Source organism: Eschrichtius robustus, chromosome 21, assembly GCF_028021215.1.
Source record: "Eschrichtius robustus isolate mEscRob2 chromosome 21, mEscRob2.pri, whole genome shotgun sequence".
Lineage (NCBI taxonomy): Eukaryota > Metazoa > Chordata > Mammalia > Artiodactyla > Eschrichtiidae > Eschrichtius > Eschrichtius robustus.
The window spans coordinates 32,572,235-32,585,465 of NC_090844.1; the positions used below are offsets into that span (position 1 = coordinate 32,572,235).

General features: G+C 38.3%; 1 protein-coding gene across 4 annotated transcripts in view; it reads left to right on the forward strand.

Annotated features, from left to right (window-relative positions):
• The window catches only part of NSD3 (nuclear receptor binding SET domain protein 3), a 103,940-nt gene that overhangs the window by 53,553 nt on the left and 37,156 nt on the right, over nucleotides 1-13,231 (forward strand). For 3 of the 4 annotated variants that reach the window (XM_068531897.1, XM_068531898.1, XM_068531899.1), the window contains exons 5-9: nucleotides 236-390; nucleotides 1,895-2,410; nucleotides 4,186-4,312; nucleotides 8,450-8,550; nucleotides 10,699-10,744. In XM_068531897.1, the coding sequence (XP_068387998.1) occupies nucleotides 236-390; nucleotides 1,895-2,410; nucleotides 4,186-4,312; nucleotides 8,450-8,550; nucleotides 10,699-10,744 (945 nt within the window). Of the gene's footprint in view, nucleotides 1-235; nucleotides 391-1,894; nucleotides 2,411-4,185; nucleotides 4,313-8,449; nucleotides 8,551-10,698; nucleotides 10,745-11,639; nucleotides 13,209-13,231 lie in introns of those variants that run through there. The other variant, XM_068531900.1, reaches the window with a different exon arrangement.

A 13,231-nucleotide genomic window follows, 5' to 3' on the forward strand; every position in this document is an offset into this window, starting at 1 on the left:
TCTGATTTTTTTTTTTCTCTTAAAACTTGCTGTACTAAGTTTAATCGTTTGGGGTGATTTTTACAGTAACGATTAGTTGTGTTATTGGTAGATGTTGGATTACATCTTTGGGCAATCCAAAAATTACATGTTTTAATAGGAGTAAACTAGGGAACCTGGCTTAGGTCCACATTTTTGGCAAAGTATATGTGGCAGCTTATGCTCTGAAATAGCTAATAAGAATTTTTACTTACAGGTGCCCGGGAGTATCACGTCCAATTTTTTAGCAACCAGCCAGAGAGGGCGTGGGTTCACGAAAAGCGGGTCCGAGAGTACAAAGGTCACAAACAGTATGAAGAACTGCTGGCCGAGGCGACCAGACAAGCCAGCAATCACTCTGAGAAACAGAAGGTGACTGATGACATAGGAACATGGTCAATTGAATGTGGACTTTAAAGGACTTAATAATTTAGTAGAGCTTTTCATACTTGAATTCAAGCAATTAGAATGATTTATTTTAGTCCTCCAAGTTCAATTTTAATAATTCATTGTAAGTGTGTCAATAAATTTTATATGTCATATAAACAACATTATAGTCCTATTGAAAACTTTATCTGCTTAATACAATTTTGGATTCTATTTTGAATTGAATTCAAATGTACATAGTCTAGTAGATGCTAGTGAAATGTGGATTTTGTCAGATTTTTATGCTTTTTCCTATTTCAGCATTTTCCCCTAATTCCCCTGTATTCTTATTTAGCAAAATTGTTTTATGAAAGTAAGGTTTTAAAAATATTTAGTACTTACTCTGAGACAGGCACTGTTTTAAGCATTTTATATATGTATTAATCCATTTAATCTTCATTACAACTTCGGTGAGGTAGATACTATTATTCCTATTTCTGCAGATGAAGAAATTGAGGCACAGAAAGCTTAAGTAGCGGGTTCAGCCAAGGTCACACTAGTGATGGAACCGAAGATGTTTGTTGTGGTGGTGGACATACTAGAATTTTGACATGAACTCTTGATAATCTGTCTGGTCGAGATTTTTAAATTCAACTAATTTAGTGTGGGCCTCAGGTGATTCAGAAATTTGTCATATTTTCACTCTAAGCTAAATATTTCCACAGAGGATTTTGGTTACTTTTATCAAACTTAACACTTCACAGATTTAAATAACAGTGTTTGACATATACTGTACCGTCTCCTTGTTTCATTAGCTAATTTCTGGCTACCTCAGTCTAACCCCCTGGATAATTCCTAATTGCTTTGCTCATCTCACATACCTTTATTCAAAATTTTCTTACCTGTTTTGCCAATCCGAAGTCTTCTGATCAGGACTATGGAAACTGTGATGCAGGTTTATTTTTCCTCTCATACGATCCTGTTTTCTTGTGTCGTATCAACTTCCACGTGTTCCTCGGGGCTCTCCTTTCTCTGCATTCTGCCCCTGTTTGCATTCTGGCACAGGCTGGCCGCTCAGCTCCAAATGCTGGCTCTGTGCCACTTACTTAGCTTTGCTGTGGTCTGTGTGGCACCCCTGAGCTTTACGGTGTCGTCTTTAATGTTAGTGTTTTATTGGCCCCTGAAAGTAATCCTTTCTGTAATCTTTCTTCTCTTTGCCATCATCATTGCCAGCTTTTTAGGAATGTGACATGAGGAGGACGACTCCCTCTTGGAGGGGCTCGTCCAGCAGAGTGGGCGACAAAGAAGGGTTTACTGTAAAAGAGTGGACCTGCATGTCCTCGATTCATCAAAGTCATGGAGTTAGAACATTTCGCTTGTTTGACTGAAGACCCTGAAGATGTTTATGCATACCTGGAAAGATGATAAGACCACATGGGAAATACGTGTTGGTTTAACGGTCCCTGTTAGATTAAAGCATGTTCCATGATGCCTGTATCTTTCTTTACAGATTCGGAAACCCCGGCCTCAGAGAGAACGTGCTCAGTGGGATATCGGCATTGCCCACGCAGAGAAAGCGTTGAAAATGACCCGGGAGGAAAGAATCGAACAGTATACTTTTATCTACATTGATAAACAGCCTGAGGAGGCTTTATCCCAAGCAAAAAAGAATGTTGCCTCCAAAGCCGAAGTTAAAAAAACCCGAAGGCCAAGATCAGTGCTGAATACTCAGCCAGAACAGACCAGTGCAGGCGAGGCGGCCTCCTCACTATCAGGTACTGAAATTCGGAGACACAGCCAGAGGCGGCACACGAGCGTGGAAGAGGACGAACCACCTCCCGTTAAAGTAGCCTGGAAAACGGCAGCTGCGAGGAAATCCTTACCAGCTTCCATCACAATGCACAAAGGGAGCCTGGATTTGCAGAAGTGTAACATGTCTCCAGTTGTGAAAATTGAACAAGTGTTTGCTCTTCAGAATGCTACAGGAGATGGGAAATTTATCGATCAGTTTGTCTATTCAACGAAGGTACCTCCTTTTTTCATGGGTTTTTTGGGGGAACCTAGGTATCTAGTAAGTGGTCAACCTTGGCATTTAAAGAAACCGCAAACAGCACAAGGTCATAATTTGAATACCCTTCGTATTCACTGCACTTGAAATGTACAGTCAGTTTACTCTGTTTAAGATGGGGGCAAAAAAGACATAGGCATAAAAGCTTTGTTTTTCTTCTTCTTTTTTTCTCTCTTTTGTAATATCCCCATCTGTACTAGATTAATCTTGAGCTGTGCAGCCAAAATTGAACTGAGCTCCCTAAAATCATGGGAAAAAACTGGGCACTTTGCCTGTTTCTGGTTTGTGTGGTTAGTTTTTCTTAGTTGCAAAGTATGCTTCTTATTAAATCATTTCTGTCAGTTATCTGAATTAACCATTGTAATCATTATACCTGTTGCTCTGTTTGGTTGCACCAGCAATTTTGTTTGGTTGCACAAGCAATGTTGACCTGGGATAGCTAATACATTTTAGAGAAATACCAGAACCGTGTTTGTTCTGTCACAATGAACTGTGGTGACAGCTTGTGTAACGGGGTGAAAGTAGCCTCTTCAAACGGAATGTCTCCCTCAGACAGCCCTGGGCCTCCATTTAGGGCACTTATACTTTAGCTTGAAGACTTTAAAACTCTTTTACAACATTTGTAATTTCTATTCCGTGTACCTCTTCACTACCCTCCCAGCCGACACCACAACTGTGGGCTTGTGAATCCAAATTTAGTGGCACCTCATGGATGTGTGCTATTTTTAAAGAATTCTGTGCTTATTTCCTAACGTTGTCATATGCACATTAAAATAATTAAATATAGGTACGCCTCATCAGTGGTATATTTTCCTAAAGAAGAGCATAAGGGTCCTCTGTTAACCTGTTTCTGCCTATCGGTTCAACTGATTTCAGTAAGGCGAAGCTCCTTGGGAAAGCTTAAGTCACGGTCCCCACTCGGTTCTGTTGACAGCTTTGACTAGCAAGTAAATACTTTGCATCTTTTTCGAATGCAGATTGGCTTCATTCTTGGAGCTGGTTTTTATCTGCTTTTGGATGCACAAATCAAACTTTGTCACCCCCCCCCCCCACCCCCGACTCAAAGAGTGCTATTTAAATCAAATTTGAGATAAAACTGACCTTTTAAAAATGAAAGCTTTAAAAATACATATACTGTATTCATAAATCACTCCTTTATTTCACTGCATTAAAAATACGTATACTATATTTATAAATCACTCCTTTATTTCACTGCATTAAAAATACCTAAAATGAGACAGAACTGTAATTGCCCCTGCCTTCTCTCTGCTCCAAATTGCTTATGGGGTGCACATTTTCGTCATACTTCTGTAATCTAAGGATATCCTTGTCTTTCAAAGATGTGTTGATACTTTTATCTGTAGTAGGGCACTTTACCACATGAAAATGACTATAGTTCTCTTACTGTGATATGGGTAAAGGGAGAGACTATTCAAACCAGAAAATATTTTGGTTTTGACAGAAAATTAGATGATACAGGTTTCTTTTTTAGTGATATTCACCATCTGGACTTAGAAAACAGGTTTTTTTCCCCACATAGTCTCATTGTACATTTTAGAATAAATCCTGATGACTTAATAAAATTGTTCTGATAATGGCTAAGATAATAAATTAACTGCAATCAAAGACCATATAAAATCCAAGCACATTATGATGGTCTTAAGGCATCTTTATAAACCAATGATGCCATTTGCCTGGTAATCACCTATTTTTTAATTTGCCTTATTTTGAAGGGAATTGGTAACAAAACAGAAATAAGTGTCAGGGGACAAGAAAGACTTATAATTTCTACACCAAACCAGAGGAATGAAAAGGCAACTCAGAATACGTCATCTCCTGAAACAACGTCTGGTCCTGCAGGTGGGTATGAATGTAGAGTACATTCCCATTTGAGTTCTTGGTTCTGCTTGACTGTCACGTGGCAGCTTTGTTCCTAAGAAACCTTTAGTTATCAAAATCAAATTATATTTTAAAAATGAAATTATAAAAGCAATTATTTCAATAGGAAAGAATGGTTTAGGAGCCAGAGAGCTTTATTGATAGTAATAGTAATAGTTATTTTTCCTACAGGAATTTAAATAATAGGATTCTATAATGAAAAGACTATAGTTATACAGTATGTACATATCTGACTAGATGCACCATTTGATGATCTCTCTGCATGAGAATAACAGCTTTAATTTTCCAGCATTTTTTTTTTTTTTTTTTAATTTATTTTTGGCTGTGTTGGGTCTTCGCTGCTGTGCGCGGGCTTTTCTCTGGTTGCGGTGACCGGGGGCTACTCTTCGTTGCGGTGCGCGGGCTTCTCACTGCGGTGGCTTCTCTTGTTGCGGAGCACGGGCTCTAGGCGCGTGGGCTTCAGTAGTTGTGGCACACGGACTCAGCAGCTGTGGCTCGCGGGCTCTAGAGCGCAGGCTCAGTAGTTGTGGCGCACGGGCTTAGTTGCTCCGCGGCATGTGGGATCTTCCCGGACCAGGGCTTGAACCCGTGTCCCCTGCATTGGCAGGCGGATTCGCAACCACTGCGCCACCAGGGAAGCCCTCCAGCACTATTAGCACATTCTTACTATTTCCTCCTTTATCCCCTGTTGGACACAAATTAGTAGATGCTCACACTCTTTCCATTATTCTTAGGTGTGCTAGATGTCAGCAGTTGAGGGGCTCGGGCCTAGCTCTCTTACAATCTTCTCTGATTAACAGATACCATGAGTTGAAAATCAAGCTACATTATTGTCACTCGAAGAAGAAATGCCTGTATCTAGTAAGATCGTGCCTTTGGAATAGGCAAAGTAATTTTTATTAAGAGACTGACTTACTAAGGATCTTATAGAAGCTTAATTGAGTGTCTGGTGGGTTTGGTTTATATAACAGTATTACTGCTGCATACAGCTGTCAAGGAAAGAGTTAGGTACCAACTAACTTGGTCATTTGAAATCTTAGGAGGAAGGAGTTTGTTTCAATTTGTTCTTTAAAAATTTTTTTTGGAATCTTAAGAAGTGACCAAATAATTTTCTAGAAGGATTAAAGTCTTAAGACCCAAGGTAGTAATCTTGGATCAGTAGTAACTCAGGCAAACCTGTAATTGAGTGGCACTAAGGGGTAAGTATTTTTGTAAGGGAAATTTTGAGTAAGATTCTTCTTATTATAAAAGCTAAATAAAAACAATCATTATTCAGGAAAGTTCATTATTCAGGAAAGAACTTGCAGCCCTTTATTTTCAAGAAAGGGCTGCAGGATGGGGAGAGGTGTTGCCATGTATGGGACAGGGCATAGTAAATAGAATGCCTTAATTCAACAATGAATTGGGAAAGGAAGCTGCAGTAAAGTAAGGAGGGAGTAGCAAAGTCCAGAACCAGATTTGCAACTTGTATCACTTCAAAATGCTGTATAAAAAATGAAATTATAATGAAGCAATGAATAATGGACTTAGAAGATTTTGCATTAATTAGCCATAATTGAAAATGTTTGTTACCTTCTTTGATACCACAAGACTCTTTTGGCCTCAGTGCTCTGTAGTTAGGTCTATCAGTTTTGTCATCTTTCTTTACACTAAACTGTTAGTAATTTGTCTGAATGTAAGTGTGATATTTAGACTAGGAGGATCATTATTTAAACATCTGCATTCTCTGAACTAGGGAGAAAGTAGATTCTTCATAGGATATTAGATTGATCTTAAATATTAAACTTTTACCTTTAATGGAGATTGTTTTTTCTTCCCCTCAGCTACTGAACATTTTATCTTCATGTGGTCTTTTCATTTCAATTTAAGTTCTGCTGTGAATTTTCTTCTTTTTTTTTTTTTTTTTCCCTAGTGAAAGCTAAAGGTGGAGGGTTATAATTCTTTATATCAAGAAAAAGCCCAGTTCCTTCCTCAGGCAGACATAGTGTAATGAGATTGTAAATTAATGTTGCAACCTTAATTTAGGGATGAGTGCTCTAAAGCTTTGACCTTGGTTTAAATTTGGTTACCAGCTGTAGTTGATAAGCATATTTTATCTTTTTACATGATCGCATTTTGTTCCTTGTGAAAATAACTTCAGTAGTTGAAAAGTCAGAAAAGAGACCCGATCTCCCTTCAGAAACCAATTGCACCATTATCTCATTAGGTGTTAACTACTCATGGAGAACTCTCCAGCCTTTTCTTAGTAAATTTAGGTGCTACGTAGGATGTGTGGCACTGCTACATTTCTGTGGTTTGAGGAGTTGTATCTGCATTTCTACCAGATTTCTAAGCTATTTTCCAAATCCAGAGGTGCTCACTTCTCCCCTCTTAGAACATAAACATAATACTTTTTAGTGCCTTTAAATGTAGTAGAATGTATGTGTTCTTCGGGTAGCTTTTATCTGTATAGATAAATTGAAGATTATAGATAAATGTTTGTTTGTTTGTTTGTTTTACGCAGTTCTATTTTCATTTTCCTCTTCCCTGGTAGGTCTTGAGTGTTGATGACTGTACTGAAATATGGATCTCTGGAATACTCAGGTGTCTGTGAGGGTAGGATACCTGTTGTCTTAGTTAACATTTTCATCATTGTAAGGAGAAGAGTGAGAGTAAAGGAGACCTTCATTTTGTGACTTCTCTGCTAGAAATTAATTAAGCACAGCTCAGAAACAATACATTATCATCAAACTACCTACTCCTTCCCCCCAAAAAAGTAGTGGGATCCTTCTTTGTTTTGGCTTTGAACAAAGGTGAGGAAAGCCCTTTCCACATAGACAAGAACAATGAAACCAGAAAATATACAGGTGATATGGGACACTTCATTGAGGTAGCTTCTGCAAGATGATTATTATCTAGCAAGGACCGTTTAGGTGGTCCAAGCACTGAAAAGATGGAGAACAGCTGTGCAGAAGGTATCATGCCTTCTGAGGGTCACAGAATGAATCATTCTGTGATTCATTCCTGACTTAGTGTTTCTTCACATTGCATCCTTCAATCTTAAGTTTTATCCTTTCCAAAATGGGGTCCATGTGAGTTTTCTTTCAAAGAATTTTACTGTTTAAAAATCTTCAGAGTTTCTTTTTTTTTCACTATTTAATATTAAATAGCATGATACTTTGTTTCAACTAGTTTTCCATGACTAATTATTTCTAAATTATACGAGTCCCTTGATAGTCAAATTAATGATTCAGTTTTAGTCCCATTTTTGTGCCTTTCCTGCTTTTTTCCCTTTGGTTGTTAATGATATAACAATAGCAAAACCAGCACCTAGCACTGTAAGCATTTTACGTGTAGAATTAATTTATTTGCTAAAATGCAAAATACATAGTACCGATTGAATTTTGAACCATTACTTCCTAATGTCAACTGAGAATAAAATCATTTTCATCCATCCCCTCAGTACCTTCATCCCTTCAATTATTTATTACCTAAGTGTGTTTATCTGCTGTTTTGGTTTGACTTTACAATTTTTAAAATTCCAATCCCTCTTTATCTGTATAGTTCAGAGTGCGTTATGACTCCTAGTCTCAACCCATCAGCTTTTTTTTTTTTTTTTTTTTTTTTTAATTTATTTACTGTATTTATTTGTGTTTTTGGCTGCGTTGGGTCTTCATTGCTGCGTGTGGGCTTTCTCTAGTTGTGGCGAGAGGGGGCTACTCTTTGTTGCAGTGCGCAGGCTTCTCATTATGGTGGCTTCTCTTGTTGCAGAGCACGGGCTCTAGGTGCGCGGGCTTCAGTAGTCATGGCACACGGGCTTAGTTGCTCCGCAGCATGTGGGATCTTCCCGGACCAGGGCTCGAACCTATGTTCCCTACATTGGCAGGCGGATTCTTAACCACTGCACCACCAGGGAAGTCCCAACCCATCAGCTTTTACAATTTGATCTATACAATTTTTTTATGTACTCCCAAGTGTTTAATAGTTTTTTAATGAGTTATAGTTAAAAGACCAAAAGTAATGGATAAGAAAAGGAAGGAATTTGGTCCGGTCTTAATTACTTGGATGTCAGTTACTCAAGTGAGGTTTGATTGTCTGTTCATTTGAATTATCTTTTAGGCTCAGTAGAAAAGAAGCAACAGAGAAGATCCATTAGAACCCGTTCCGAATCAGAGAAATCCACTGAGGTCGTGCCAAAGAAGAAGATCAAAAAGGAGCAGGTTGGCTTCCCACATGTAGAGGGTTAACCGTCGTATTTGTGAGTGTTGTGGCTTATGCTGGTGTCTTAAAAGAAAGAGAGACTCCCCCCGCCACACTGGCTTTCCTTTCCGGACTACCTAATGCTTCTGTCCTGGTGAATCCCAGTGCCCAGTCCTAATACAACCATCCCTGTGATGCTGCTTCAAGCATTTTCACAGAAAACAATCAGGCTTCAGGAGATGGGAAGCCAGTGGTACAAGACTTTTAAAGTATTCCTCACATTGATTTTGACATATCAGTTACGAGCAAAATGATTTCATGTTTTCGTGATTTTTATTTGGAACCATCATTGAGTTCCCTTTTTTTTTTTTTTTTAAATTTAAATGTTTGGTTTAAGCTGCTGGTATATATTATTTTTATTTTTTAAACAGACCAAATTAATTTAACTATAAGAGTTTTATTTAATAAACAGCTAATCATAGATGATCTGGTTTTTCTGTTGGTATCACAGATTTTTTGGAATGTTATTTTCCCAGTGGAATGGCACTCACCTGTTACTGGGTTATCAGATACACACTATTTACGTAAAAAAAAGGAGGGGCATTTTGACTGAAGGGTATTCAGCCAGTGTAATCAGTACAGCAATAGGCATATTAAATTACCTTTTCAAAGAAATTTTTGGAAATCGTTAACTCCTTTAACTTAAATTCACAGTCAGAATTTTTCTTAATTTGTTAAAGTGAAAGAATATCCAGTTTTATACCCAGACAGCTGCTACTAAACAAAAAGAATTGTGAATAGTATTAGTTCCAATAAGCTTTATATTTTTAAAACCACTTAAATATGGAAGAATGTGAAGTTTTCTATTTAAATTATTTCCTTCAGCATTTTAAACTTCCAAACTTAAGAGCTGATTTTGTGGGTACTCTATGGTATCATCAGACATGTAAAACAATTTTCCCAGAAATATTTAACAAAAATTTAAATAATATACTAATTTGTCATTCATTTATCATAAGTAGCTTTCATACTTAGGAAATTATATTCCAAAAAATCTTTCTAACCTCTTGCAGATCTCCAGTATTCCTTCCCAAAATGAAGTTGTGATTTTGCCAGCTGGTTCCCAAATTCAGTCTGTGACCAGTCAGTCTAAAATTAATAAGGAGAATGAGTACAAAAAATGGGACCGATTGTTAATGCCACTGTGTTTATAGTTAGTAGTAAAACAATACCAGTGATTGTTTAGAAGATTTTATATTTGTATTATTAATTGTATCTTATAAAAGCACTTCTGTTGTATGTTTTTTTTTACTTGTTGTAAAAAATAAAAATAAAAAAATTTTTTAAAAAGCTTAGAATAATCCTTAAATATTTACAAAATGTGTTGGAACATGCATATTTCACCACATCTCAGAGAAACATAAAATCCAGTTCATAGCTTAAGCAGGAACCTCCTCCAAACGGCATCCTTTCTTTAATTCCAACGGTTCAATCCTCAAATTACCACGTGTTTCACATAAACATTGGCAGAATAACTTCTGATCTCGCTCTCCTAATGTAGGATCAAGACACTGTTCATAAGACACTCAAGAAAGTGCTTTTGCAATATCACAAACTTATTTTCTTAAGTTTGTACTAGCAGCAAAAGTATTGAGCTTCCAGCTGTATGGAGCCCTGTAGCACTCTCTACAGAGAGGGTCCTGATTCCCAGCAACTTAGATGTGAGTGCAGGCGCGGAAGGGTCTTAAAGTGGCGTGAGTTACATTAACCTGAGTATCATAGTAAGTAAAAATTTATCCTAACGTCTTTGGGGCGGGAGGGGTTTATAGCAACATCGGGGCTGGTTGCAGAAGCAACCCCTCTCCTGCCTCCCAGACACTGAGGAAAGTATTTGTGTTCTTTTCATATACCAAGGGAATGGTGGGAAAGGTCTTTGCTCAAAAGCATGTGGCTGTGTGTTGTCACTTGGCATCCAGCACAGGCAGCTAGGATTTAAACCCTCCCTGACCCCGAGACAGAGAACTTTACCAGAAAATGGGACCAAGTCCAGATTTCAGATACATTAATCGCTCATCATTACTTAGATTGATCGAAGTATTATTTTTTTCCCTCTGTTAATTAAGTGAAAAAAAATTCCCCGTTAATGCTGTATTTTTCTGTCCAAACAGGTTGAAACAGTTCCTCAGGCTACAGTGAAGACTGGATTACAAAAAGGTGAGTTATTATAATGTTGCTCTGCATTTCCTTGATTAAAACCAATTTTAAAGAATTACTTGTACCTCATGTATTTTTGTGTGTCTCTGTAAATCACTTGTCGCTCTTCAGTCGATGATTTGTGTGAAATTGAAGTATTCCCGTGTTTGTGTGTGTGCGCGCATGCGTGCGTGTGTGTCTTTTAGAATTGATCTTATTCTGTGCCTCCATGTGGAAAGTCTCATTTGTTTTGGTAAATTGGAGAACACCACGTAGGCTTGATACTGTTTCCAACTTTTCTCCATAAGATTCTGGGGTTTCACTGGTTTATAAACTAGGGATGTGACGAATCCACTTTTTTTGGTATTCGACTGAATACCGAATAGTAGCTATGTCAATAGTGGTCAAACATGGACTATCACAAATCAGACAAGACAACCTGATTGAAAAAAAAAAATCTTGCCACGTTTATTTTTACAGTGCTGTAAAATCTTTTTGTAGATTAAAATGATTCGTAGCATATTTATGGCCATTATTTAATGACCTTATGCAGAATCTATTTGAGATATGCACAAAGTTTAAGAAACCTTAAACTTAAGTCTGTACTTTTCTGTGTGCAATTTGACTACAGTACAAACTCCATAGCATGATTCGTGCGTTTTTGGTGAGATCAGACTGTATTTAATACCTGTAGTTTACTCTGGGCAAATTGCATTATTTAAAAAAAAAAAAAAAAAAAACACCAGCCTCTCTGCATTCTCGGGGAGAAGTCTGCAGCGATGGTCTCCGTGGAGATCCTCAGCAGAACTGAACAGCCTCTCGGAGGGAACACTGCTTGGCGGAGCTCCAAGAAAAGACATCGCGATCGCTGCGAGATTAGGAGGCCTGATTGCGTTGTGTTTCCACCATTCCACAGGGTCGGCGGACCGGGGAGTGCAGGGCTCTGTCAGATTCAGTGACAGCTCCGTCTCCGCAGCGAGTGAGGAAACTGTGGACTGAGATTCCTGTACAATTTCATCCCAGAAACTCCAGACTTGTAGTCTCCATGCAAGATTTCTTTGTCGGCGGCTCGATAAACAGTTTCTTTGTTTTCAATTTTGATTTTGCCAATCATCATTATTGGCATTTTCCTGCCTGGTTTCTTTTTCAAGACTCTGAACAATTGCTTTAACATTCAAATGATTTTTTTTTTCTTTTCTTTTTTTTTTTTTTTTTTTTTTGGTCTGAGCTGGATGGGTACAGCTTAAATCATGGGTCCAGCCTAAAAACCACCGTTTAACTTACACTGATCAATTTCAACATGGACTGTTTTTGGGTTTTTTTGGTTTTTTTTTTTTTTTTTTTTTAAATCGTCATTAATGCACATCTGCAGGGTTTTGCCAAACAGCCCAAACTGTATACATTACAATCATTAAAAGCTCTTATTTTTTTTAACATTAGTGCCGTTATCATGGAGAACAGCGTGGTGGCTGCCTTCGGCAGCCTGTTCTTTTTCTAGCATTTTCAGAAACTCATCGGAAATGGCGGTACCTGTGTTTCCCTTCGAAAGCCTCTCAGTACAGCACTCCTGTTCCTCTGTTAAAACTCCTTGTTAATCCAGTGATCTTTTAGGCCAAGGAAATATTTTGTGGTGGTGTTCTGGGTCCATACACCAGCAATGAAGGAGATAGATTTGTGTACTTGTGTTTTTTAATCAGCGTTAACACGGGCAGGCACCCTCATTTGTAGATGTAAGGAAACATTCAGTGAAAACCTTGTAGGATGGGATGTGATAACGAGGTTCCAGTAACCTGAGCAGTCTGACGAGGTCCAAATCCTCCTCCACAGACCGTGGCCACACACCAAGTGCTGCTCCCGTCAGCCTTTGCGGATCTTCATGGCCTCGGGAGACCTGTTTCTCCATGGTCTCTTCTGGACTGCACACTTCCACCATAGCTTGCTGGGCTGATCTAGATGTCTGTTTGTTGTATGGAAATTTTGGGGGAAAAAAAAAAAAAATCCAAAACACAAACTGTGGGTTGAAATATTAACCGTCTCCTTGGTTCCTTGGTATTCACCGTGCCTGATCTGCACATTTCATCGTGGCTGTTTCTGTATAGCCTATACTGCATTAGCCCAAGAGATTGTTGCTTTGTAACTTTTTGCACTATTGTTTTGGCTGGATTTGTATTACACACCGTTTTAAAAAAAAAATTCCACACTATTCTCTGCCTTTTTTTTTTTTTTTTTTTTCATATTTATTCCTTCCCTCACCAAGTCCACACAGAGGCCTCTCATCCAGCTCTTCGTGATTTGGCTGCACTTGAACATTGTCTGTTTACAGCCCTCAGCACTGTGCCTCCTAGATGGCATGACGTATGTAGCTGTGCTGCAGCACTTGTAATGGTCACAGTAAATGCCCTTCACCCAGGAAGTCTCAGATGAACAATTATGAACATCCAGGATTTATCTGGGGGGCAATAATCAACTGAATTGCAAAATTCGGGGGAAAATGGCACTATCCGTGTA